The sequence below is a fragment of the Cervus canadensis genome, chromosome 18 (genome assembly GCF_019320065.1).
Source record: "Cervus canadensis isolate Bull #8, Minnesota chromosome 18, ASM1932006v1, whole genome shotgun sequence".
Taxonomy (NCBI): domain Eukaryota; kingdom Metazoa; phylum Chordata; class Mammalia; order Artiodactyla; family Cervidae; genus Cervus; species Cervus canadensis.
The window spans coordinates 54,675,918-54,703,778 of NC_057403.1; the positions used below are offsets into that span (position 1 = coordinate 54,675,918).

The 27,861-nt window shown below is 45.8% G+C and overlaps 2 protein-coding genes across 3 annotated transcripts in view; both read left to right on the top strand.

Moving 5' to 3' along the window:
* The first annotated feature begins 66 nt into the window (after positions 1 to 66).
* HSDL1 (hydroxysteroid dehydrogenase like 1) lies at positions 67 to 11,551 on the top strand. 2 transcript variants are annotated; one of them, XM_043436805.1, is made up of 6 exons: positions 67 to 193; positions 3,997 to 4,051; positions 6,898 to 7,123; positions 7,797 to 8,242; positions 8,454 to 8,681; positions 9,350 to 11,551. In XM_043436805.1, exons 3-6 carry the CDS (start codon positions 6,904 to 6,906, stop codon positions 9,446 to 9,448), a joined length of 993 nt encoding a protein of 330 aa, XP_043292740.1. In that variant the 5' UTR covers positions 67 to 193; positions 3,997 to 4,051; positions 6,898 to 6,903; the 3' UTR covers positions 9,449 to 11,551. The 2 variants fall into 2 exon arrangements, with proteins under 2 accessions (XP_043292740.1, XP_043292741.1); XM_043436806.1 differs by lacking the exon at positions 3,997 to 4,051 and having other exon boundaries at positions 71 to 193.
* Positions 11,552 to 13,788: 2,237 nt separating this feature from the next.
* Positions 13,789 to 27,861, top strand: part of MBTPS1 (membrane bound transcription factor peptidase, site 1) — a 44,624-nt gene continuing 30,551 nt past the window's right edge. The window contains exons 1-4 of the mRNA XM_043436219.1: positions 13,789 to 13,931; positions 23,078 to 23,560; positions 24,285 to 24,542; positions 27,332 to 27,535. Of these exons, the coding sequence (XP_043292154.1) occupies positions 23,398 to 23,560; positions 24,285 to 24,542; positions 27,332 to 27,535 (625 nt within the window). The 5' untranslated portion in view covers positions 13,789 to 13,931; positions 23,078 to 23,397. The remainder of the gene's footprint in view (positions 13,932 to 23,077; positions 23,561 to 24,284; positions 24,543 to 27,331; positions 27,536 to 27,861) is intronic.

Consider the following 27,861-nt stretch of genomic DNA (forward strand, 5'->3'; position numbering starts at 1 on the left):
AACCGCTGCACACGCGCACTCGGGCGGGCCTGAGCGTCGGAACGCCGGGGGCGGGTCCAGCAACGGCCACGCCCCCAGCGCGTGCGCGGGTCACGTGGGGGCGCGGCCCGGGGAGCTGCTGCGGCGGCGGTGACGGGGGCGGCGGCCGCGCGTCTTTGGCGGGACCAGCTTCGAGGCCGCGCCGTCTCTGCAGGTACCCCGTCCCCCGCGCGCACCCCCGGGTCCCAGAGCCTCCTAGGCTTTCTCGGCGCCTGGCGGGGCTTCGGCCCGGTTGCTCGTTCTGCGTCCCACCACGCCCCCCGGGACCAGTGCCCTCCTCGCCGAGACCCTCGGTACCCCCGGACCCTGTCTTCCCTCCCTTCCCTGGGACCCCCCGCCCCCAGCACCCCTCCTTCCTGGCCTGTCCACCCTGAGCGCCTCTTCCCCAACTCCATCCGGGCGTTGCACCCCCAAGAGGAGCCCGTCTTCTGGGCCCGCCCCTCCCCCGGGACCCGGCTGACCTGGTGCCCCACCCACCCCGAGCGCGGGCCCATCTCTTTCCCGGACCTGACCCGGGTGCTCCCCACGAGGCTCTGAAAGGCACCGGTTTGTGCTTCTTTATTCTCGTTTCCAAAGGGACTCGGTCTGAGTGGGGTTTGTTGTCTTCGTCTTTGTTCTGAATGAGAAGTAATTCAGAATAAGGGCGCTCTTGGAGAAAGGGCCCCACCAGCTCTCCAGCGGATGTGGTTTGTTGGGCCCTGCCGGGTGCTGGAGGGGAAGGTTTCTGGGGACCAGGGAGGCTGTCGCTGTTCCGAAGGAACGTGCAGCCCGGCGAAGCCCAACCCAGCGGCCCGCTTGGTGATGTCAGCAGGATGCCCGCCTGGGGGTCTCAGAGCGGGGGTCACCAGGCAGGCCTCTGGACTTTAACAGACCTTGATCTGAATTCCCACCGCCCACTTCTTAGCTGCAGAGTCCTGGCTGTGCCACTTTACCTCGGTAAGCCTCAGTTTCCATGTCTGTAAACTGGGCATGATTACAACTCTGCCTGGAAGGGTTGATGAGAGAAGTGCCATGATAGGAAGAAAGCACTTAGTGGAGTCTTTTGCAGAAAGCCAGATTTTAACCCTGAGCGCTGCAAATAGACAATAGCTAACATTATTGAACATTAAATTATAGTGGTTAATAGCCAAGATTTATTGAGGGCTGATATTCCCAGACTCTGAGTGCTTCATAGTATCTGATTTAATTTTCATTATAATCTTAGGCAGGAAATATTAGCCCCATATTTGCAAGTAATATAAGGAAAGCTCTGTGAAGTAATTAAGTAACTTCACCCAAGACACACAGCTCTTACATGGGGAGCCTGGGTTCAAACCCAGGATGTCTGTTTTCGGAGTCCGTGGTTGTGATCACTACAGTAATATTCCACAGACATAGAGCTCAACAAATTGTTTTTTTTAAGCAGATTTTTTTAAAAAAATAAAAGTCACATAACAAAATTCACCATTTTAGCCATTTAAGCATGTGCTGTTCATAGTAGCATGTTAACTGTCCACAACCATCACTACTGTTTAATTCCAGAACATTCCCATCATTCCCCAAAGAAATCACACCCCATTGGCAGTCACCCCCTATTTCCCACTCCTCCTGCCTTGTGGCAGCCCTCGTCTCCTTTCTGTCTCTGGATTTGCCTTTTCTGGACATTTCCCATACATGGAGTCATATGACGAGTGGCCTTTTGTGTCTGGCTTCTTTGGCTTAGCATACTGTTCTCGAGATTTGTCCATATCATAACATGTATCCATACTTTGTTCTTTTCATTGCTGAATTAATATTCATCATGTGGAGAGACCACATTTTGTTTGCCCATTCATCTGTTGTTGGACATTTGGGTTATTTCTACTTTTTAGCTAGTGATTAATGAGCACAGCCATACCGGTTTTTGTGTGAGCCTAAGTCTTCAGTTATCTTGGGTCTATACCCAGGAGTGGATGCTGTTATAGTTTTAATTCCCACTGCAGAAGTGGAGACCTGAAACTGAGGGGTATTGGATCTTGGACAAGAACTCCCATGTTTTGACTCTCTCCATGTAGTTTACGTTAGCGGTATACTGAAACTTGGCACAGGGGGGTAAGGAAACTCCAAAAAGTCATGATACACCAATAACAGCTTCAAAGTGCTGATGCAAAGTTGGAGAAGCTTCTCAAGTTATTTCTACCGGAGTGAAATTTGAGCTTTGAACACAAGGCATTATTTGCTTCTATTTGTTAAATAAATACTGTATACCTAGCACCATGCTAGGGTCTGGGGAGGAACAGTAGAGATGGATGCGACCCCAGCCTCACACCATCACAAGGCCACAGGTGGATTAAAGACTTGAATCTGAAAAGCAGAATTGTAAAAAAAGAAAAGAAAAGAAAAAATTTGGAAAATAATACAGAAAAATATCTTTCTGACCTGGGGTTAAGATGGGATTTCTGAAATGAGACGTAACAAGCATAACCCATGCAGAAAGAAGATTGATAAATTGGACTATGTTGATGTTGATACTAAGACATTCATTTCATCAAAAGCACTTGTATAAAGAGACAAAGCATACAGAGGACTAGTATCTAGAATGTAGAGAGAATACTTAGAACTCTGAAAGAAAAAAAAGACAACACAATAGAAAGAAGGTCACAAGGGGACTTCCCTGGTGGTGCAGTGGTTAAGACTCTGCATGTCCAGTGCAGGGGGCTTGGGTTTGATCCAGCATGCTGTGTGGTTCAGCCAAAATAAATAAATACAATTTTTAAAAATTAAATTTTTTAAAAAGTTGACTTGAAAAGAAGTAAGAACAAAAGCTAGAAACAGGCATTTCATAGATGAGAAAACAGAAACAGCACATAAACGTCAGGAGGGAGTGCCAGCCTTATTAACAGTCAGGAAATGCCAGTGCAGACGATGGTGAGATCCCATTTCACAGCCAGCCTTTGGCGGGAGGCGAACTGTTGGATGTTGCCAGCCATTGAGAGGAGGCAGCGTGAGCTCACACTCTGCTGCTGGTGGGCGTGTAAAGTGGCTCAGCCGCTTTGGCAGCATCTGGTTGAACACATGGACGCCCTGTGGCCCAGCAGTTTGACTCTTAGGCCTGTCCCTTTGAGAAACTCTTGTGCATGCACGAGAACGTTGACAGCAGCGCTGTTTGTAGTTGTAAAGTCAAAACCAACAGGAACAACCCATCAGCAGTAGACTGGACATACGGATTGTGTCTGTGCCGTGAGACGGTGCAGCAGTGAGCGTTTATGGCCTGCCGCTGCGGAGGTGTGCCTGGGTCTGGGAAACAGCCCTGAGTGAGAGGAACAAGTCCCTGAAGGGTACGTGGGCCCTATTCCTTATGTAAGGGGCAAAATGGAGTACTGTTATTTCAGAATCTCTGGTAGGGTGGTATACAACTATTTACGAAAGAAAGAAGAGAGCAAGGGAATGATTACATCAGAACTTAGGAGAGTGATTACTCCAAGTGTGGTGGAAGGGGATGTGACCAGGGAGGAGGCATTGGGCCTTCTAAGACTCTGATTTGATTTGTGGAGTCCTGGGGCCCCATGAGTGTTTTTTTATTCTTTGAGCTGTGCATAATAGACAGCTTTGGTGTACATTTTTCCAATTTTCTTAAATTGTTGTTTAGTTGCTCAGTCGTGTGCGACTCTGCAACCCCATGAACTGCAGCACGCCAGGCTTCCCTGTCCTTCACCATCTCCTGGAGTTTGCTCAATCTCATGCCCATTGAGTCGGTGATGCCATCCAACCATCTCATCCTCTGTCGTCCCCTTCTCCTCCTGCCCTCAGTCTTTCCCAGCGTCAGGGTCTTTTCCAGTGAGTTGGCTCTTTGCCTCAGGTGGCCAAAGTATTGTTTGGATTCATGGCACATGCATTTTTACACTTTTAACTTTTAAAAACCTTTGGTCTGAGTTTTATGTAAAGTTTTCCCAGCTGAGCTGTGAGGGAAAGGCATTTGCTGTTTGTTTTTGCTTGCAGCTTGTCCTGAAAAGAAGACAGAGCAGCTTCTGGAGGCCCAGAGCTGGCAGAGGAGGTAAGAGGAGACTGTAGGCGGAGAATGACTGGGGAGAATGACTTGGGCAGACAGAACGACTGAGGACTCTGTCATAGTCAGGCATCTTTTCTGAAGTTTTTCCATCTCACATTCTTGAGAAAAATGGTGTTCAAGGAGGGGTTGAAGTTCCCTTTACACAGCTTCTCCTTGAGGTGAGGTCATTCCCCAAGGCACATGTGACCTCCTTTTAGCTGGAACCTTATTACAGACACGCCTGCCATGCATTTTTCCCCACAAGTATTTCTTTGGCTCCAATCTATTAGACCTTGATATGTGGCATCCAGTGTTTTACTGAAAACATTGTGTAACATCTTAGACGTATACCCACCTATTATTTTGAAGACGAGATTTAATGTTCCAAGAATCTAGTTGTTGTTGTTGTTTTGCTTATGGTTGTGTTATTACATTTTGTTCAAAAAGTACTGGTGCATGCAAGTATCATGTTTTGCATTTACTTTCCTCATGGCCTACTCTTTGAGTAAGTGTGACAGATGGCACGTGTCCACTATAAAAGCGTTATTTCGGGAACTCCCAGCTTAGGATGGTTGGACTCGGATTTTCAGTTTTTATGTTCTTCTTCGTAAGGAGCTAGTGTTTTTGGTCACTTCTCTGGGAATCTTGAATCAGCTCTGTCTCAGGAAGCAGCCAGTGTGACTGGGAGGGGCCTTTCCACCAGCACCTGCCCCCCAGGATGTGGCTCTGTTCTGCCACGGTGTGGGGGGGACCCGTCACTGCCTCATCACGAGCATCTGGAAGCGTTGAGAGGCATAGCATACAGAGGGGATGCCTTTGAGGTGGAGGACTGTGACCCCAAGGGCTTCCCTGGTGGCTCAGTGGTAAAGAATCTGCCTGCCAGTGTGGTAGCAGTGGGTTCGATCCCTGGGTCGGGAAGATTCCCTGGAAGAGAGAATGACAACCCACTCCAGTATTCTTGCCTGGGAAACCGCATGGACAGAGGAGCCTGGTGGTCCATAGGGTCACAAAGTGTCGGACACGACTGAGCACAGCACAGGACGGGATTGTAAAGTTTAATGTTTGAGGGGTCATATGCGCATTGTGGGGCATTTAGGAATCCTACTGCCTGCTTCTTCAGTTTTCTATCATATTTCTTTCGTATGTTTTGTTGGTTTGTAATCTGGCCTACACACTCATATGCATACTCAACACACACACACACTCACACACACACACACACACACACGTATTTACATTCAGTAGTTTTTTGTTATTTTATGCGCCTGTTACCAGTGTGGTGTCATTTCTTACAGCGTGTCCCATTCCAGAGGTTAATTTGTTTTCTTTACTCTGCAGACCTTGGTTGAGCTCAAATTGCATTGCGGTGGAGTGGGAGGGAATTATTCTTCCTTAAGCTTATGCCAATTTTTGCTGGTACTGTCAGGGATTTTTTTCTTAGTTTCAGAAAAAAACTTAGTTTTCTTCTATACAGATTTCTATGAGAGGGGCCACTTCCAGAAAGTTTACGTAAATTTTGTTTTTGGCTTAAATCTATTTTACATAATATTAATAAATGCTGTATACCCTTGTGCTTGTGCACGTCTGAGCTCCCTGTAGTTTAATTGTGGTCGGTTCTGATCTTTTTGATACCTGACCCTCACTGAGAGCACGTGGTTGGCTCAGGCCTTGGTGACTCCCCTGGTCTAGTCTGGAAGGAAGTTTATCAGCCTTGGTCATGCCCAGCCTTTCTATGCCTCTCTGATTGCAGGTGCACACACCAGTTCATATGGAATTTTAAGTTGTTTTGTTAGCTGTCAGTCTCTCCTCCTAGGCAGTCGTTTGCTTCCTCTTTGGAACCTTAGTGTCCATCCCAGTGCGTGGCACGTAAAGATGCTTGCTGGGTGGATGCTTATAAGAGCCATATTGGGCTTTTGTTTCCCCAAACACAAGGGGCCAGGCGGGGAGGACGATGTGCCAGTGATGCCAGCCAGATGAAGTGTGCTTAGCCTCTGTCATTTCTGAAAACCATGTCTTCAGGTTCGGGGAGTATCTCTTTTTAAACTGTACATTTATGAATATTATTTATACATAATGCCGTTTATGTTAGAGTATTAGAGCATAGTTTGTCTCAGAGTGAGCTGTAAGGTCTTTGAGGCTGAAGTGTTAGTCGCTCAGTCCTGTCTGACTCTTTGAGACCCTGTGGACTGTAGCCCACCAGGCTCCTCTATCCATAGGATTTTCCAGGCAAGCACACTGGAGTGCGTAGCCATTTTTCTGTCCAGGGGATCTTTCTGACCCAAGGATTGAACCCTGGTCTCCTGCATTGCAGGCAGTTTCTATACTGTCTGAGTGATCAGGAAGCCACCTTTGAGGCCAAGGCTATGTCTTAATAGTGCCTCTATTTTTCATACTTTGTCTCTACAGGGATAGTAGGTCCTCCGTCCTTGCCAGTTTTGCATAAATAAATTCAATAAAAGAAATAAACATTACTCTCAGCTCTTACGTGAATTAAAAAGTCTGTGCCTGTCACTAAGCTGAGCTGGGAACTCCTTAGGGCACAGAGCATATTGTGTTTATTGTCATATCCATAACATTTAGCTCAGTGCCTGGATTTTAGTAGGAATTTGGCAACTCCTGATAATCATGTTGACTAATCTTCTTGGACGGAAAGAACTTTGTAAGCTGCAGATGTCAAGTAATGATATCATAAATTGACTGGATCCACAGGCTACGTGCATTTGAACAGTTACTGTTATTTGAATGCAAAATTGTTAAGCCCTGATGTCTCAAACGTCCTTCTTCACCCGAACTGTGTGTGTTCCTTTCAGTTACTAAGCAAAGACCACCTCTCTCGCTTCCCGCCCCTGCAGGCTGCCATGGCTGCCGTCGACAGCTTCTACCTCTTGTACAGGGAAATCGCGAGGTCTTGCAACTGCTACATGGAAGCCCTCGCCTTGGTTGGAGCCTGGTACACGGCCAGAAAAAGCATCACCGTCGTCTGTGACTTCTACAGCCTCATCAGGCTGCATTTCATCCCGCGCCTGGTGAGCAGAGCGGACCTGATCAAGCAGTATGGAAGATGGGCGGTCGTGAGTGGTAAGAGATGAGATTTAATTCTTGCCTGATTTAAAAACGAAGTCATCTTTCCCGTTTGATCTGTGTTATAAGTTGGATGCTTCATTCAGGGACTTACTGAATTTAATCATGTTTTCATGGGATAAAGAAATAAAACTTCCTCTGTTATGATTATGTGCACATTTCTCACCACTCATCTTGGAAGGTGTTTCCCAGTGACTTTGTCCTTCTTCTGTCACCTCCTGTTCCCCATCCAGCCCTGCCTTCCTGCTGCTTGCTTTTCCTTCTTGCTCTCTGTTTCGAAAGTGTCCTTACAAACTGGTACCACTTTCAGAAATGCTTCCCTTCTTTTAAATTTCATTTTCATTTACCATTGTTTCCTAGGAAAGTACCTTCTGACACTCACTGAGACCAGATGAGGCTTTGAGAGCAGTCTCCCACTGTGTCTCACAGTCACCTTGGCGAACGTAAAGCAGCGCTTCCTCTACCTGTCAGAGTGTCTGGGCGAGCATTTGATTAGCTTCTGTCATTTGTATTACGGATTCCACCTTGTGCTTGACTGATTACTCACAGAACTGAGTTTATTTCTAGTGTGAATCCTTCTCTGATTAAACCCAGACACGGGGTATTTAAGGTCCATTTTAAGGGTTGCACCGTGAAATGAGTTTGCTCCCTTTCCCGGCTTGTCCTGTAGGTGCCACGGATGGGATTGGAAGGGCCTATGCAGAGGAGCTGGCCAGCCGTGGGCTCAACATCGTCCTGATCAGCCGGAACCAAGAGAAGCTGCAGATGGTCGCTAAAGACATAGCTGACACCTACAAAGTGGAGACTGACGTTATAGTCGCGGACTTCAGCAGTGGCCGAGAGATTTATGACATGATCCGGGAAGCCTTGCAGGACAGAGACATTGGCATCCTGGTGAATAATGTGGGTGTGTTCTACCCCTATCCACAGTACTTCACACAGGTCTCTGAGGACACGCTCTGGGACATCGTCAACGTGAACATTGCCGCGGCCAGCCTCATGGTCCACATCGTGTTGCCAGGGATGGTGGAGAGGAAGAAGGGCGCCATCGTCACCATCTCCTCCGGCTCCTGCTGCAAACCCACCCCCCAGCTGGCGGCATTCTCAGCATCTAAGGTAACCTGTTCCCAGGTGGAAAGTGAAGTCATCATGTAGGAAAACGTTTATCACAATGGTTTGGTCTAGTTTGTTGAGTTCTGTGTCAGCAGCTGATGTTTGCTTATGCTGTATTTTTTTCCCAAAATGACCATAGGTCTTTTTTTTTCTTCTTGATTTCTTTCGAGTTCCCAACAAAATCAGTCTTTTCCCCTCCTGTTTTATTTAACAGGCGTATTTAGACCACTTCAGCAGAGCATTGCAGTATGAATATGCTTCCAAGGGAATCTTTGTACAGAGTTTAATCCCATTCTACGTGGCTACCAATGTGGCCGCCCCTGGCAGCTTTCTGCACAAGTGCCCATGGTTGGTGCCTTCCCCAAAAGTGTACGCACATCATGCTGTTTCTACCCTCGGGATTTCAAAAAGGACCACAGGATACTGGTCCCATTCCATCCAGGTAACCAGCCGTGTGTGCTCAGCCCTCGTAATTAAGGTTAAGGCATCCTAAACCTTTCCAAACGATAGATACATGGGAATCTGATTGAAGCCTGATGCTGGAAGATGAGGATCGTAAATTCTGATTCTCAAATCTTAGTGATTCCAGTTCAGTCACTGAATTCTCTTCTGCGGATTTATTATGTTAAGAACATTCGCAAGTTCCAGCTGCATGACATCTAGAAGAGGAAATCCGCTGTTTTAATGTCAGTAGAGTAAGCTCCACCCTGCCCCTCAAACCCCAGTTCTCTCTCACTGTACTGACCGTGGATGCATTTTGCTCTTTGACCTGCCTTTTATTTCTGGGATGACTTGGAATTCTTACCTACATGACCTGCTATTTATATCACACTGAGTAAAGATGGAATTGTATCACTGCATGTAGGTCTGTCCTGCCTGCTTAGAGGAAGGGATGAGTGGGTGGTGATCCCATTTCTGCTCCCCAGAGAGTCTAGCATAGGGTCTTGTGCAGAAGTGGGTACTCAGTGCAGTATCACCTAAGGTTTCTTTCCTCTTTTGTATTTAAGGTGATTGGTGATGTTTGTTGGCTTAAATCATTGCTGATCTGTACAATTTGTTGTCGATGGCTTTGGATTCTAACCTTGTAATCCTTTTCTCTTTCATCTTTAGTTTCTTTTCGCACAGTATATGCCTGAATGGCTCTGGGTGTGGGGAGCAAATATTCTCAACCGTTCTTTGCGTAAGGAGGCCTTATCCTGCAAAGCTTGAAGCCGGATGACGGCTGGGAAGTTTGGCCGACTTGTGGGAGCCTGCAGTATTCTACATTTGGAGGAACACATGGAATTTATCTTCTGCACTTTTTTCGATTATTTAGCATACTCTTGACTTATCCTTTGCAAAACAAACATAAACCTTTTAAGAGTGCTGTGGGAAAACCCTAAGGGCCGCGCAGAGGGCACAGAGTAAATATCGACTGTGGCATGAGAACTGATGGAGGAAACCTAAAATTTGATGTGTGTGTTTTTTTTTTTAAACTTTTCAGAAGTTGTGTGATTTATGTTGTTCTAGGAGCTACAGTAATATGATACTGAAATACGATATGAGCTCTTACAGTCTCACATGTTTCTTAGGGGAAATTATGTATGTCAGTAGATGAATTATAGTATTGGTTTTCAGTGTTCATCAGGAAAGACTATTGAAAAGTGTTATTTTCTAGGTAAGATTGCTGGTATAATTCGTGGAAGCCTGTATTACATTGTGTAGCTTTAGTCGTTTGGCTCTCTGTGTGTGAAATGCCGCTCTTCAACTGATAATTAGAGAACCATGTGTGTGCATATGTTGTGTACATCCAGGCAACTTTATTTATTGGTAGGTTACTTTAAAAAAGATTTCTCGTCAAGATGTCTTAATGTGGCATCCAAAGGGGTATTAAAATTCTACATTATTCTTTTTCATACTAAACAAGGCCACCTAATTTTGTGCTATAGGTTTGCCATATATAATATCACCTAACAATGTTGCCTAACAACATTGTTGTGTGTTTTTTTTTTTTTAATCTACTAAGGAATTAATTCATTCCTAGCTTTGGACATGTGATGACTGACCCTCAGTCATCTCTTGACTTATAGTTACTGTGGATAAGTAGTGATTTCTCAGCCTATGACCCATTTTATAACTGAAGTGTAGCCCTCTAGAACTTCTCATACCTGGCTGTGAAACACTTTTCTGTGTAATATTATTCCATCCCAGTAGCATTAATGATATAAATATCAAGTATTTATAGAATAATAGTTAAAATATGGACAAATTACGTGTGTGAAAAGACATACTGTATCTGTTGAAATCAGTTAGAAGCTCATTCTTGGTTCATGTAACAAATTTGTATGTTACAGTGAACACTTTCATTGGTGTGAAGATAATTAATGCCCAATAACCACCACTATATGGGTTTGCACTGAAGTCTACTGTGTAGTCTTTTTGGTTCAGGTCTTATGAAGCCAAACATTTTTGAGAACCATGTACCTAGTGCTTTGACAATTGTAAATCACGAGACGAATATGTCAGTCTGTGCACATTTGAAATCCAGGGTTTAATATTGCAGTGCTGATGCAGAAACCAGTTCATTGAAATCAGGACTTTCATGGAATCGCTTATTCCTGAGCTGATATCCATTACGAGGAGGCCTGAGCATGCTTTTTATTTTATGCCCACAGTTTTGCCAGTGACATTGCCTTAGTATTTCCAGATCTGACTTGGACTTAGGATCAGAGGTTAAATTCAGAAGCTCTTCCATTTACAGATCAGGCCTTCATTACACAAGAGGAAGAACTGCAGGTGTGAAAAGTCACATACCAGTGATACTACATGGAAGTGATGATTTTGATGGCGTTAGCTGGAAGCCTTTGTCATATTTGGCATTTCCCCACCTGACAGTTAATTGATGGTCAATAAGACTAGAGAAAACTTGACTTCATGCCACATTGACTTGAACTTTGATGTATAACAAGTAGCAACGTGATGTAAAAATACCATATTTATATTTAAGGTGTTATGTGGTACAGCAGTGTCTAATATTTATAGATTAGATGTTGGATCATTGTTACATGATGAGACTAAGTAAACCATGTCAGTGATGTTTTAAAATTTTCTTCTTGGCAGGACATATGTAAATATGCTGATCAGTGCAAAGTTAACAAAAGATGAAAACCAAGAATCTTTCTTAGGTTTCATCTTTCCCAGCGCTCATTTGAGAGTCATAATTGGACCACTGTAGCTGGGGTTTCTTATTAAGGATGTGGGAAATAAACCTTTGAAATAACCTGTGACCTGAAAATTTAACAATAAAAGCAGTTGCTTCTGCTTCCTTTAGAAGAGATGTTGGTCCGTATGTTTGGAAAGAGAGAAACATTTTCCTCCCCCCCATAGAAACAAATATTTAAAAATTACAAAAAATTAATCTCTGAACACCTGTGACAGTAATTCATTAAAAGCTGGTAATTCAGTCAGAAAATTGTGCATAGTCATATGTCTCATAAGTCTTGAAACTACAGAGTTGATTTTTTGCTCTCGTTCTCCTGATAGGTTGAATAAAATAAAGGCCGATTTTTGTTCCTTGACGTGGGTGATAGGGAGATCACTGGTGGTTTTGCCATGATCCATTTTTCGTTGAGCGGTGGGGATGAAAAGTAGCAAGTTCAAGGAGTGGGACGAAAAAGGGAGACTATGAGTAGAGACGGCTCTTCTGAGGAGTCTTTTTTGCTTTGTTTTGCTTTCACCTCAATTACTTAAAATCTTGGCACATTTGGGTTAAACAGCATCTCGAGTCTTGCCACTGTGTGCACTCCCAAATCAGTCTTTCTGTGTCTCTGTCTCTGGACTGTTACTCTTTAAAATAGCATTCAGGTTTAATAAAGATTTACCTTCCCATGGGATTACAAATGCTTTATTATACACATGAAGTGTTAGTTTAGGGAGTTACCAGAACCTGGAGTGGTGGAAAACCGGTAGACCAGGATTCTGGGGCACTCAGCCTACCTTGGTAAATTTCCAGGCCACCTCCTGTCATGCTCCAGGCCCCCTGCAGTTTCTAGGGCTCTCAGGAGCTGCAAAGTTACCTTCCCCTTCAGTATCACATGAGGAGGATGTTTGCGATTCACTAACCTACCTCTGTTCCTAACAGTGGGGCTTTGTATTCAGTGGCATAGGGACCTAAAGGGCTGTTAAAAGAACCCTGATTAGAATATCACAGTTAATTTTAAGATCAAGTCCCTTATGTGGCGGTGGCGGGGAGTGCTCTGGATTTACAAATGAAAGAGTCAAGAGTTCTCTGAAAGTTCCTAACACTGATGTGATCTCAGGAGGTGGGGAAGAACTTGATCAGGTTGGGGTTGGTCTAGTACAACCACATTCATTGAATGTGTTCTGTGTCAAAGTCTGTATGTGTATGCTTCATTTAACCTTCATCTTCGGGAGGTATTCATATCTCCTTTGGGTGAGAAAGGTGAGTTACAGAGAGCTGAGGTACAACTTGCCTAAGATTACAAAAAGCTAGTAGGTGAGTCTGTGTTTCTCCACTATATTATATCAGTTTGGTTAAATATTGTTAAAAGGAATATGCAGTGCTGTGGTTTCTAATATTGGAGCATTATCCAGGTGCTGTGGAAAGGTCAAACAAGATACAAGCAGTTTTATCTCAGGACGTAGCACAATATTTGTCATCAAAATGACCTAAAACAGGCTTTCAGTCCCCCTTGCGTGCCAGCTCAGTCGTGTCCGACTGTTTTGCGACTCCATGAACTATAGCCTTCAAGGCTCAGCTGTCCATGGAATTTTCCTGGCAAGGTTGTCATTTCCTTTTCCAGGGGATCTTCCCGACCCAGGGATCGAGCCTTCGTCTCCTGCATTGGCAGGCAGATTCTTTACCACTGCCGCCACCTGGAAAGCCCTTCCATCCCCTAGTTGTGCCCAATGTCTACTGTCGATCAGCTCAACATTTAGACATTAAGTGGGTGATTTTAGTATCTCAATCACCCAGACAACTGGGGGGGGGGGGGCACACTTTTAGAGAGTTTAATACGGGTCTCCGCTTGGCGTCCGTGGTCCAGGCGACGCTGGGAGGGGTTAAGAGTAGAGCAGACCGGCCTAGAGGCCGGGGTCTCGCCTGTCAGGGTGGAAGTCAGGCGAGGACTCGCACCCTCAGGCCTTGAGTAAGCACTTGACTCGCCCGCATCCGAGCTGCAGCGAGGGTTAAACGGGTGGAGGTTTGCAGAGGGAGCGCCGCCGCACCTGGCTCTACAGGCCCCAGGAAGAGAGCACTGGATGAACACGAACGTTCAGTGGCTGTTCCGCCACGGCTGTCCTCCGCAGGGCCGCGCCCGGCCGGGGGCCATACAGGTTCCCTGAGCTCCTGAGAATCTCCCATCCGCCCACTCCAATAGTCCTTTTCCCAGACTCCCGCCAGGTCCCAGCAACCTGACCCCGGCCCTGCCCCAGGGCCGCAAACGTCGCGAGACCTCCACCCTGCCTCCGTTGCCAGGGTACCCCCCGCCCCGGGACCTCGGCTTCCAGCGCGCGCACGCAGGGCACGCACGGTCGGCGGGGGCCGGCGTTCCTGGTCGTCGGTGTCCCCGCCCCAATCGCGCAGTCTCGCGAGAGTTGGGAGTAAACAGCGCCGAATGGAGACCCGAGGCGTGTTTGCAGCGGAGGCGCCGTTATCCCGGGCCCGGCGGACCCGAGCCTGAGGCGGCCGCAGGTACGTCAGGCAAGTCCGCTCTCCAGAGCCGCCGGCCCTCCCGACCTGCCGGGTTGCCCGCGCCCTCCGGCTTGCTCGCCGCGCTCGACGCCCCGAGGGCGGGGGTCTGTGCGGGCGGGGGCGGCGGCGGCGGCGGCGGGGCCTCCCTGTGCCCCTGGAGCCGCGCGGGCGCGAACCGGGTGGTGCGGGGCGCGGGAGCGTTGGAGACGTGCCGGTGCGCCACTTGCGAGCTCGCGGGAGCCGCGCCGTCCCGCCGCTCGCCCCGGCCGGGCTCCCAGCCGGTTTCCCCGCCTGGCCCTCTTTGCGCGTTGACACGCCTCGGTGGTCGCTCCACTTCCCCGCTTCCTTTATCTGAGGTGAACTTTGACGGAGTTACACCGTGTAACGGGGGTATCCCCCGTCCGGGCCCTCGGCCTGGGAACAGACCGCGGTTCTCGGTCTGCTTCCCAGAGGGGAGCCTGCTGTGGGATCTTAAGGGACCTCGGTTCCTGCCCCGTCCGTGTCTGGTGTTTTATAAATGCGGGGTAAGAAGCTCGTCGGTCATTTGGGTCGGGGAGGTTCTGGTTGACTCTCAGACCTGTAGGAGCTTCACGTGCTGCCTAAGACTGTTGTACACCATCTCCTTTACGTTCATTTAAGATGTTTACCCCTTGTCTGGGTTAGCGCCCTTGAGACTTTGGGCCTATTTGCCTATGCAGATTAAGTTAAATATTTACTTTAGATTCCGAAGGACACTTCCAAGTAAGAGAGAGTGGCCTAAGGTCTCGGAGTTGAACTGGAGAATTTCGTTTCCTTTGGCCCTTTAATCTTGACTGTGCTGGTAAGTAACGCTCTCGCTTCAAGGTTTCAGTTTGCCTAAGTATAAAAATGAAGGGTTTGGAGAACAGTGATTTTTTTTCTCCCCAACTTTTAATCTGCAGCACCCATTTTACATACACACACACACACACACACACACACACACACACTTTTTTTTAACGTGAGCGCTTTATTAAGGTTAAAATTACTGTTTTTAAGTGTGCTTATTCAGCATTTGTTCTTTTTTTTTCCCCCCCGTAAGTCTGCAGTTGTGCAATCATCATAATCCAGTTTTAGAACATTTCTTCCATGTCCAAAAGATCCCCCACTGTGCCCATTTGCAGTCACTGCCCATTTCTAACTCCAGCTCCAGGCGACCACTAATTTGCTGTCTCCTTGGATTTGTCTTTTTTGACTATTTCGTATATTCAGATGGGGTTATATGTGCCTGTTGTGTCTGGCTTCTTTTGCTTTGCAGACTGGTTTTAAACTTCATGTAATCTGTACCCTGTATCGGCGTGTCATTCCTTCTTTAAAAAAAAAAAAGTACAATTGCTTTACAATGTCATATCAGTTTCAGGTGCACAGCAGAAGTGATTCATTTATACATATGTATATTCTCTTTCAGATTCTTTTCCATTGTAGGTTATTACAAGATATTGAACATAGTTCTCTGTGCTGTACAGTGCTAAGTCGCTTCAGTCCCATCCGACTCTGTGTGACCCTGTGAACTGTAGCCTGCCAGGCTCCTCTGTCCACGGGCTTCTCCAGGCAAGGATACTAGAGTCGATTGCCATGCCCTCCTCCAGGGCATCTTCTTGACCCAGGGATCAAACCCATGTCCCTTCACAGCTCCTGCTTTGGGAGGCAGGTTCTTAACTAGTAGTGCCATCTGGGAAGGTCATGTTCTACAGTATGCCCTTGTTTATCTTTGCAGCCCCTTAGACTCTTTGCTTAGAATTCTCCAGGCAAGAATACTGGAGTGGGTTGTGATTCCCTTCTCCAAGGGATCTTCCTGACCCAGGGATTGAACCCTGGTCTCCTGCCCCATGTCTCCTGCATTGCAGGCAGATTCTTTACCATCTGAGCCATCAGGGAAGCCGCCATATATAGTGATGTGTATCTGATAATCCTAAACTCCTAGTTTACCCCTTCCCTCAATACTCCATTCCTTTTTACGGCACACTAACACTCCACTGTTTGCATGTAACACATTTTGTTTATCCATTCATGCAGGACACTTCTTGCAGATAATATTTTTTGTTGCCATGTATGAAGCAGATGGCTAGAGCCCTTTTTCTTAGAGGTGGGGAGGGGGACGACTGGGAACGCCGGGTGGGACCCTGGCCCATAAGCTAACTCCATTGTGCTTCCCAGGTAGCCTTATAATCAAGAGTTGGTTGTGTCTGTAAATAAAGCATTTCTAGTCTAGTGCTTGCAGCGCCTTAGAAGCTCCTCGGGCCGCATGAGATGTTGCAGGCTCCCTTCTGAAGAGACAGGAGGTTTTATCATCCCCTTTGCGTCCTCATGTTGTGTGCTTACCTTGTCTGTCAGTCTGGTGGGAGATGGTTCTTGCCCCGCCTGCTGTCTCTGTCATTTGTGTGGCAGCCACAGTAAGTGCCAGGGTAACTAGAGGCCACAGGCCCAATAGACTGCATGTAGCTCCTAGTGCAGTGCTTTAAGTGGAGTAGGGGGTGGTGTATTTGCATCTGCCCCTTTACATCCCGAGAGAGTTGAGATACTGCTTATATTTTATTGGAAGAACTTGGCAAGTCCAGCCCTTGATGACTTGAAATATTAAGAATGGGAGATGGACCTTGGTCTCTCAGTGTATGATCTGAGTCAGCTTGAAACTGATTTCCTCCTCCCTATGGCCTAATCAGTTTTGACCTGCTACAGAAATCTGTTCACTTGGTTTATTAATATTGAGGATGTCTTTTTGCCTAAGGTTGCTTAAGGAATGAGTTTAAAATGCGGAAAGTGTGAGCCTCCTTTGTGGCTGGCCGGGTCCTGCATGGTGGGAGGGTGAAGAGAGTGAGGAGACAGCAGCAGCCTCTGCGGAAGAGCAGACGATAGAAACAGTGTGGACCATGACTCTTGACTTTGGTGCTCTTGACTCGCTGGGCTCAATTTCCCCCTACAAAACCTACTGATGGGCGAATATGCCAGAATGAATGGTTCAATCAGGCTTAAGAATACACCTTTGTTTTAAGATAGTGTGGTCTGGCATCTCTCAAATGTTAGTCTGTTAAACAATGGTCATACAGTCAAGTGTGCAATTAGTTATGAAAGTGGTATTTTTACAGCCAAATTTTGATTGAACTGAATGGTACCCTTTTGTGGCCTAAACAGTTTTCTCTGGATCTGTTTCAGTAAAGGGTCATTAAAAAGCAAGGCGCATCTTCCTAATTAGACGACTATTGGGTGATAAAAGTCATTTCCCTGACTTATGTTCTTTAATTATTTGCAAAGAAACAAATTTGTATGTACTTTAGCTATACCCAGAATCATTATCCCAGTGACACTGTTTTATAATGCAAAATAGAAGATTCTGGGCTATGAGAAATGTTAACTGTTGCCTGCCCAAGTAATACATCTCCTCTACTTTGTCTCCCTCTTATACACGTCTCATTAAATTTTATTCCTGGCACTGTATTATTTGAGCTATTTGAGCTTTGTATTTTATATTTAGTATTTGATGTCAAATATTTTTTGATTGTACCTGTATTGAAGATATCCTTACTTATGGAAAATGCATGATGTTGTAAATACCTTCTTTTAGGGTGTACCTTTGTGTGGAAAAATAACCAGGCCTTCTACATAAACTGTAGAAATTAAATCCAGTCAACAGTTAGTAGATCCAGAGACAACCCTAACCAGGCCCTGTAAGTAAGTGATATTACAGATGACAAAGCTGTTTAGAATGAACTAGCTGAAAGCATAACCTTAAGTTAGAAGGTAGACAGATTTTTGAAAACAAATCCTAGGAAGTAGATTCCTTTTCTGGAGGAGAGCTTGGCAACCCACTCTAGTTTTTTTGCCTGGAGAATCCCACGGACAGAGGAGCCTGGTGGGCTACAGCTCATGGGATCTCAGAGAGTCAGACATGACTGAAGTGTTTTAGTACGCACACATGCAGATTCAAGGGATCTGTATACAACTATATGTATAGTTGAAATTCCATTTTTAACATATTTTGACTGACTGTGCAAGTTTTATTGCACAAAGTTATCTTTTTTCACGTTCTTTTTCCCTGGTGCGTATAGTTACATATTTAAAAATGAAAATTTGGATCACATTAACTGTTATACTTAATATTTCATTAGCACTCCCCCATATTCTCTGGGAAATATGTTAGCTTCCTGTGGCTGCTGTAACAAATTTCTACACACTTGTTGGCTTAAAACAACACAGATTTGTTGTCTCGCAGTTCTGGAGGTCAGTAGTCTGAGATCAGTGTCACTGGGCCGAAGTCAAGGTGTCAGCTTCATTCCTTCTGGAAGTTCCAGGGAGCATGTATTTCCATCCCTTTTCCAGCATCCAGAGGTACCTGCAGTCTTTGGTGCCTGACCTCCTCCTGGTATCACTTAAGCCTCACGCTCCCATCATCACTCCCCTGCCTCCCTCTTATAAAGACTCTTGTCGTTACTCTGGACCCAGATGGACCATCCAGGATGCTTTCCCCATCAGGACATCCTTTTAGTTACACCTGCCGAGTCCTGTCAGCCGTATAAAGTAACATAAGTTCTGCGGACATCATTTGGGAACCATTATTCAGCCTTCCCAGGGAGCCTAATTTTAAATTGCTGTATTGCATTCCATAATGTACATAAATTATTTAGCTAGTTCCCTGTTGCATTTTAGGTGGTCTCTGATTTTTCCCCAGTTAAAAGCCTTGGACATAAATTGTGTGCTCTTAGATTCATACTTGTCTGGATTTCAGGAAAGCCGGGTAACCTTCCTCTTAAGAGTGTGGCCTCTGGAGCCAGACCACGCATGTTCCCAGCCCAACTTCCCCACTCAGAGGCCAGGTGACTAGGCAGTGCGGAGCCAGCCTGGACCTCAGTTTTCTTGTTGAAAGTGGGGTGGGGACAGATTGTTGTAAGGATTAAGGGAGTTAATACATGCACATCATGTGGGATGGTGTCTGCTACATGCTGAGTGCTCAGGATGTGTTCATTGTTGTTATGACCGAATTTATCAGGCTAAAAGTTTTTTACATTCACGTATTGACAAGTTTCAACTCTCAAAGGTCTTAAGAGTTTTTTACATTCACTAGCAAACTAGGAAAGTATTCAGGTTGAATTCTTAAACTTGATTTCATTTTATCTGGCTGTCTCAGTTTTGTCTGTCAAAATGTTACTTAACTTTTATGATGTAAATTATGGAGACACTGGGGTTAATTCTAGCGGCTGTTTACTATCTCAATTCCTTAATTCCTCTGAATGAGAAATACTTTTAATTTCCCTGTAAGTAGCCCAGCACATCTTTTGGGATGTTCAGGTGTCATTCTGTGTGACAGTTGATGGTTGTAAATCTGTTTGACAAGGTCCATGGTCTGGTTGTGCACACATCGGGTCGGTGCAGACTGAGTCTACAAGAGGCTTAAAGTTGCCTCCACTCCTCCCCTACATTTTCAAATTCATACTCCCACCCTCTTGAGGGCAGTCCTAGCAACTGAGACTAGATATAGGACCTTTTTTTTTTTTTTTTTTTTTGTATATTTTGGAAACCATTTCCACCATTTCAGAAAGGGAGGAAGAATAGTACAAGCCCTTTTTTCTCTGCATTTTTAAGTAAGTTGCAGATCTGATGCCCTTGATCCCCAGGCACTGTAGTGGGCATTTCCTGCAAGCAAGGACCTTCTTCCATAACCACGGCACAGCCTTCAGAGTCCAGCAGTTAGTCATGATACTCCACCGCTATCTAATCACAGGCTGGTCCCATGCAGGTTTTGCCAGTTGTTCGTTCCAGTAATGTCCTCACAGCAAAGGGATCCAGTTCAGAGTCTTGAATTGCCTTCAGTCTGGAGCCTGATCTCAGCCGTTCCTTGGTTTCATTACCTCAGTACTTAGGGTGGTTGTAGGCCAGTCGTTCTGAAAGATGTCCCTCAGTTTGGGTCCTGATGTTTGCTCATGACCTGATGGAAGTTGTGTGTCTTTGGCAGGAACCCCTTGGGAGATGCAAGGCTCTTCTACCACGTCTGCCTGGTGGACCCGGGTCTGTTTGTCCCTTCTCTGGTTAACTTGATGAAGCGTCTGCAACCTAGCATTCCTCTACTTTCTTTTGTAACAAATCAGGACTTTGTTGGGAGGCATTCTGAGATCATGTAAATAGCTTAATCCTCTTCGCACTTCAGTTTATTTTCTGTGTGTATGCCACGGTGGACTCGTGTTTTCCTTTTGTCTTCAGTGGGTCAAGATCTGTTACTCTCACCGTTTACTTGGATGCACAGATCCCAGTGGGCCCCTGTGACCCTCCCCGCCTTTCTGTGAGCCCTTCTTCCCCTTGGGCACACATGTTCCAGATTTGTCTCTTTTTACCTGGCCCAGCCTGAAACTCGCTCTCTCTCTGAGGAGCCTGGTTTCTTTCAATGGAGTATAGTGTTTAGAAAACCAGTGCTGGGCACTAGTGGGGGTGAGGGGGTTCCCTCCTATGAGAATATTGCTGCCCCCATGTTCTTTCTTTCAGCAGACAGAGCTAGGATATACATGTCCATGTATTGGTGCGAGTGTATGTTTCTACACCTGTCTGTTGAAAACCTTGCATTCACACCAGTATTTCCATTGTTATCCTGCATGGCTCATTCCAGTGTTTCCCTTCATGTTTGAGACTTCCTTCTCTGATGGTGAGAAAGGTGCCTCCATTCTCTACAAAATGTTTAATTGACCCAATCAGTGTCCTCCTGTCACTGCTGACCCCTCAACTCAGATTCTGACACCCCGGGGCCTCACGCCCCGCCCCAGTATCCATCACTCCACACAGGCTGGGCTGCTGAGGCTCTCCCACCAACACCTGCCTTCTTGTCCTCAGCCTGTTGCTTTTGTAAAAAGTGTTTTTCCTTTCCTAAGTGTCTGTGTTTCCATCCTCTGTGCTTATCTATGCTTGTTGCTGCATGTGTGTTTGCTACTAGATGGTGAGCCTGGCCGGGGGAATATGCTCTCCAGGTATGCACTGGGGAGTGAGTGGAAGGAGCCATCGCAGACATGGTGAGGGGTGCCTTCGGAGCCCCACGGAGGAGTAGGGGACTGTATCTTAAAGCAAACAGGCCAGGGCTGCAGAGGTCCGTGGCTGGTGGCTGGTCTTGCGACCCCAGTGATAGTGTGGGCACTGCCTCAGTTGTAAGAGCGTCAGCTGTCTCTCCCCACAGGCTGACTTTTAAGTTCATTGTCTTTACCTGTGTGTGAATTATTTTGGAACAGGTTTAATGAAAGTTGATGTAACTAAACTCACTGAATCTAACATTTGCTCACTAGTGTGGCTCACTAATATGTGTGTGGTATCCAGTCCAAATGTGTCACAGATTGTGTAGCGCTCTATTTGTATTTTGTTTTTTTAATTGTTTTTTCACAGTAAGTTCATTTCCTGTATCACGGGAGCCTTTGTCACTGTGACTAGCTTTCTCTCCTTTGACCTGTACGCCGAGTCAGGTGTGTGCCTCAGGTCACTGTGTCCTGTGATGCCTCATTGCTGCGAGTACCGAGTATGAACAGGAGCTTGGCGCTCACTGCCAGGTGTCTTCCTCTAAAACAGCTTGGGCTGGCTTTTGTGTCTCCTGTTGCTCTTCTTCCATCTTTCTCTTCTGGTCGTTGGTTTTAATTGTTTATATGATTGACATTCTCTTATTCTCCGTGTTGCTATGGAAATAGCTTTTAATATTTCATTTCTATCTGATTAACTGTTCCACCAGCCTTGGTTTCCAGTTCAAGTTAGGCCTGCTTTTCATATCACTTGTGATTATAATGATGAATGTCCTAATGATTATTTCAGAGATTGTTTAGATACTCCAATTGCTTACCTGTCTTTATCACTGTTTTCCTGTTTATCAGTGCTTTCCTAATAGAAGCACTTGTGTATAGTCCCAGAAACCACAAACCCCTTGTTGTTATTCTCAGATACCAGTTTCTGCAGGAAGAATGGATTTATTAACACCTTGACACACCTCTCTCGAAAAGGGGCTGACTCCTTGTCCTAAATGTTTTCTTCTAAGAAACAAGTAGTGATGGAAGGAAGGACTGTTTTATTGCTCTGTTTTCCCCCTGCTGGGTTATTTATGTTTCTGATGTGATCTGTGCAGTGTATCTTTCTGGACGTTCTACAGCCTGTGTTTTTTGTTTTTTAACTGCTGTTCTATTCTTCACTGTGAAGAATTACCCTTTTCCTTGCCATTCAGATATTTTGAAAGGTATTTGTGCTCACATGCAATTTAATACTCAAGTCACATTTTTCTGGCAACAGCTTTTACCTCACCAACTGTCCGTCCTCTCATACACATCCAGTAAAGAGATAATCTGATTTTATAACACATTCAGCAGGTTGAAAGTCTTTAAGTTGCGGCTTGAGGTAAAATACATTTACTGACAATAAAAACTCTTCCATGCTCTCTTCATAGAATTGGCAGAAAATATTTCAAAACCTGAAAAAGTGTAGTTTGAGTAATTTCAGGGCACTGTGTGTCTTAGAGGGTGGTAGGTACATGAATTGTATGGAAATTAGTCTGTTCTTAGATGTTACTTTTATATAGAAAGAAAAGAATGTGTACCAAGCTTTTACTTGAAAAACTGGTGGAATTTAATTGGCAACCCACTCCAGTGTTCTTGTCTGGAGAATCCCGTAGACAGAGGAGCCTTGGGTTGCAAAGAGTCCAACACACTGAGGAACTAACCGTGCATGTGGGGAATTAAATACACATGGGGAATTAAAGTGCTGATTGGGGCAATGCCCTGGGCATAAAGAAATGCAATTGATAGGAAAAGACAAGAATCTGAAATTGAGGCAAAGGGAACGAACTTGGGCAAAGACTCATGACTCCCATTCATTAGCTTAGGGCTAATGTGCTTATTATTCTGGGGGTTATTTGTTATTCTTGTTTTTCTCCATTTTTCTCATTTATTTTATCCTATTTTATTTTTGAAGCTGTCTTAAAACTTTCTTTTCCCCCTGAAAGGGGTGAGGAGTCACTAAATTAAAATGAGCCCATAAATATTTCATGGTTGCATCATGCCTTTGTTTTGTCTTATAGCTGGTGTGTCTTTTAGACCCTCTTATCCAAATTGCAGAGATCACGAAACCTCCGTGGCTCTGTCGGTGCACTGCTCATGTCCCTGTGTGCTTGCTTTGTTTTGTAGACTGGCTCACAGTGATCACTCATCCCCGCTGGACTTTGGTTCCGTGGTGCTCATGGAGTGTAGGACTCAGGGGTCTGGGCCGGAGTGAGCGAAGCCTGAGGCCCAAGATGGAGAAGAAACGAAGAAAGAAATGAAAGCCTCGTTTCAGGCCAAGCCACAGAGGCCATGAAATTTAACTTTTATTTACGTTGGACAAGACTGTAAAATGGCGGATCAGTAATGTTTCAGCTTTTAGCTGAAACAAAAATTAACTTATAATCAAGGAAGAAAAAAGTACGATTTGAGTTTATGCGATTTTATGACCATACTCACTCACGACCATGAAGCTTGTCAACATCTGGCTGCTTCTGCTGGTGGTTTTGCTCTGTGGGAAGAAGCATCTGGGCGACAGACTGGAAAAGAAACCTTTTGAAAAGGCCCCGTGCCCTGGCTGTTCCCACCTGGATTTGAAGGTGGAGTTCTCCTCAACGGTTGTGGAATATGGTAATGATATTATTTTAAATGTTAGGGACTTGCCCCTCAGTGTGTTGGGTTTTTTTTGTTTTCTTTTTTCAGAGTTATTATAAACATTAGCTTTTGCCAAAAACATTTCCCTCTCTTCTGCAATAAATATAAAATGGGCTGAGTGCATAGTGTTTGTATATTAATTCTGCTGGTTTGTTTTTTCAGTTTAATTATTTTATATAAAGCAAGGAAATTGACATTCTGAATTATTTCCCTAAAAATGAATTCCATGGGACAAATGTCATGGTAGCTGGTGAGGGTGGGTACTTTGGAGGGGAGGAAAGTTTATGTGACCAGTTGTGAATAACTACGCAATGAGTCTTATATGATCTGCTCTAAGTTTCGTTAACTTTCCAGGAAGAAGAGAGCCTTCACTTCTCTGAATTCCTCCTTCCTACTTGAAACCTTACGTGCATTTCTCTGCCACATGCTCAGACTTCTCTTAACATTCGGTGTTTGAAAAACAGCTCAGGGGTCTGGTTTTGAGTGCTGTGTCCTGTGATCAGTGGGGTTCATCCAGATCGTTTTCGCTCAGAGCTCTGGGAACTGCCATCCAGGGTGTTTACTGCTCTTCCTGCTGTAGGTTTTATGATAGATACGTTTTCTTTTACCAGGAAAATTTTGTGTTAGATATAATCTTGTATAATGTCATAATATAGGTTTGTAAGTTCTTTTTTTTTTTTTTTTTTGTTATTGATCTCAGAGTACATTGTGGCTTTCAATGGATATTTTACGGCCAAAGCTAGAAATTCATTTATTTCAAGCGCCCTGAAGAGCAGTGCAATCGACAACTGGAGAATTATACCTCGAAACAATCCATCCAGTGACTATCCTAGTGATTTTGAGGTGATTCAGATAAAAGAGAAACAGAAGGCAGGCCTGCTGACTCTTGAAGACCATCCGAACATCAAGCGGGTAACACCCCAGCGGAAAGTCTTTCGTTCCCTCAAGTACACGGAGGGTGAGTGCTGCTCCCGAGGGCTGGTCTGTGTGCGTTTTTGCTGCACTGGAAACAGAGGGGGTGTGCGTGTCCACCCAGGGTGGTATCGAGAAACAGTACAGTGAACACCCCGTCTTTCATCAGCTGTGAACACTTTCTCAGCAGGAATTAAAAAAAACAGAAAAGAGACTTTGTGCTTCTGATCGAAAGTTTGCAGTAAGAGTGATCTCTGTTCTGTGGGAAGAGATTTTCACCAGCTTTCTCTCAGGGCCTTCAGGCTGTGAGGCCCTGACGCCCCTTCACACTCGGAAACCAAGATGGTGTCTTTGAGTCCCCTTGCTTGCATTTTGCGTCTTTCAGTGCGTGTGTTTATTTTGGATGCATCTGGCAAAATGCCTTTTCTTTGGGTTTCATTTTGCTTTTCTCGGACCCTCCTGACTGTGCACCATAGTGCCTCAGCCGGGCTTGTTGAAGCTGGAAGCCGGGCACGTGCGGGGATGGAAGGAATCTGCTGAGTCCCTTTCAGCTCCAGGGCTCACTGTCTGAGTCCTTACAACAGGCTTGTGGAGAGAAGTTCCTTCTCAGATAACCAATTGCAGATTATTACATGCTAGTTTCCAAAGCAGGTATACTACCAAAGGGGAGAGGGTTTTTCCCTGTTTGTCAGAAACTGGGGTAGCAAATAGGTAATAGCTGTTATCACTTATTATTTCTTTCATTAGAGGAAAAACAAAATAAGATGTTTGTCACATGAGGCCTGAGAGCCTCTGAGGTTTAAAAACACACCCAGGGGGCAAGCCAGTTCCCATGCCAGCTGTGGAGCTCAGGGGTGTCTGACTTCACAGAGCTCTTTCCGCTCGTCCTTGTTCCGTGGTGCTTTTTCTCTTTGAAAAGCAGTCACCTCAAAGCAATCCACGAAGATAAAAACAAATCAGACCTGTGCAGTTAGCCAAGTGTATGCCTTGTGCCTGTTTCTTTAAAGAGCTGCAGAATATTTTAGGGAATGTGGTAGCACAGGAAGTATATAGAGTTTCATGGTTGGGGGTCCACTTCTGTACCCTCTCTAGCGTGGTTGTCAGTTGCTGGGGTGCCCTGAAAGGAAATAGTGTATCTCTTCCTCTGGTCAGGAGCTCTGGGTACCTGTGGTGAGCACCTTTTCTTTAAGCTTCTGCTCCGCTCATCCAGAAAATGGAGATGATGCTACCCAGCTGAGTTCTTATGAAGGTGAAAGGAAATAGTGCATGTGGAGAAAACTCAGCAGAGTTCTTGGGCTGTTATAAACAGATGTTAAATATTTGCTTTTGGGAATTCCCTGGCGGTCCAGTGGTCAGGACTCCGAGCTTTCAGTGCTGGGGCCCAGATTCAATCCCTAGTCAAGGAATTAAGATTCTGTGTGCTGTATAGTGCAGCCAAAAAAAAAAAAAAACCAACTCATTTTTCTGTGGCTCTGTTGTTAGAATGCTTTGCTTTATTTTGGATCGGAACCTGTCACACTCTGGATCCCACCCCTGGTCTCGGTGGGCTGTAAGACAGAGCTGACCTGATTTCCACGAGACAGCACTGTGAGGCGTTTGGAGGACATCTTGGTGTCCCGTATCTGTTACTTGTCTCTGGGATAGTAGATACCAGTTCCTTCAGGGGCTGCTCATATGACCTGGCCTTACCCTTTTAATGGCTTGCTTTCAGATATGTCCTGTTTTCTCTAAATTGCTCCTCACGAGTAAAGCCAGAACTGAGTTCAATCCTCCAGGTGTAGTACAGTCTGCTGGAAGGGAGGGCCTGGCAGACCCTCCTTGGTTTGAATATTGTCCTTCAGTCAGTGCCCCGGCTGTTGACTGAAGGCAGAGTCAATGTGGGAGAGTCAGTGCTGAATCGTTTCAGTTGCACTGTGCAAATAGGCACTTAATGGAATTGACACAACTGTGTATTTCTCCAGGTCCCCCGTATTTTCATAGGTGTAGCCTGGTGAGACTGGAAGGAGAGAGATAACAACTTCCTTTAGAAACAGAACCTCAGTAGTATTGCAGATGGTCCTGTAGAGAAGGGTTTGAAATATGTTTTTTTCTTCTTTATAGCATGGTTTTTAAAAGGTAAAGGGACACCCTTGTGATATTTCTACTTTTTTCTTCCATTAAAAAAATGAATGTTTATGGATGGTAAAATTCATGCTTTTTAGTGCACAGTTTGGCAGGTCTTGATAAAAGTGCAGTCAGGTACCCACCAACAAAATCAAGATGTAAAATGTCACCCCCAGCAGTTCTCCCCGAGTCCTCTGTAGGTGTTTTGTTTTTTGAAGGGCGATGTTCTAGTAGATACTTGTGCTGAGGACGTTGAGCAGGTCACAGTAGGACAAGGTTGGAGCGAGGTGTCCTGGGGTCACAGGGCTTCTTCCTGTCTGAGATCACGCAGTAAACGGAGAAACTGCACTGTTGCTTAGTGCACGTTTTCTTGCACTCCGCCCTCCCCCCACCCCCTTTCTGGTTCATTGAGAATAAGTGGTTGGTGAAATACCAAGCATTTCTTCAATTCCAGTATCAAAACTGACTTCATCTCTTTAGAAATGATGATTTTATCATTTGTTCCCTCCCTCTTATTGGTTAGAAGATTCCAGGTAAAGAACTGTTTGGAAAGAATGTGGTGGCTAAATAATGTCCTGTGAACGTAACTGTGTTGAGAAGTTCCTTCTAGCAGAGGGGAGAGAGTGTCACTCTCCCGCACGGGGATTTCAGGAGGGGGTCACTGCCCTGGTGGAAGGAGTTTCCCCCGACAGGTACGCGTCCTGAGTTTCTGCTCTCTTTCCTTGCCTGCAGCTGAGCCCGGCGCACCCTGTAACGAGACCCGCTGGAGCCAGAAGTGGCAGTCGTCACGGCCCCTGCGCAGGGCCAGCCTCTCCCTGGGCTCCGGCTTCTGGCATGCCACCGGGAGACACTCGAGTCGGCGGCTGCTCAGGGCCATCCCGCGCCAGGTGGCCCAGACGCTGCAGGCCGACGTGCTGTGGCAGATGGGCTACACAGGTGGGCCTGGGGGCCGGGAAGGCCGCCTCCCTCTCCAGACCTGTGGCTGAGGGTGTGCCACCTCATGCACCTCTCCTTCTGCAGGTTGAGCACTCAGCTGTCCCTTTGTCCCGCGTGTGGGTGACAGCTCCTGTCTTTGTCTAGTCCTGCTCACTTTTTGTGTCTTACTGTTTCTGAGGTGGTCAGGGCACGTTCCTTCCTTCAGGGCAGACACAGTGCTGCCCACACCAGGGCTGACTGGCGGTCCAGCAGAGTTCTGTCATTTCCCAGGGAAGGAGGTCAGATCCAGAGACGTCACCTTGGTTTGGGCACAAACTCCCATGCAG

Bases quoted from the DNA above. Each gene is read 5' to 3' on its own strand.
- HSDL1 (XM_043436805.1), top strand. From the start codon at position 6,904: ATGGCTGCCGTCGACAGCTTCTACCTCTTGTACAGGGAAATCGCGAGG. The intron at 7,124-7,796 runs GTAAGAGATGAG...CTTGTCCTGTAG, and splicing joins AAGATGGGCGGTCGTGAGTG to GTGCCACGGATGGGATTGGA. The intron at 8,243-8,453 runs GTAACCTGTTCC...TTTATTTAACAG, and splicing joins CGGCATTCTCAGCATCTAAG to GCGTATTTAGACCACTTCAG.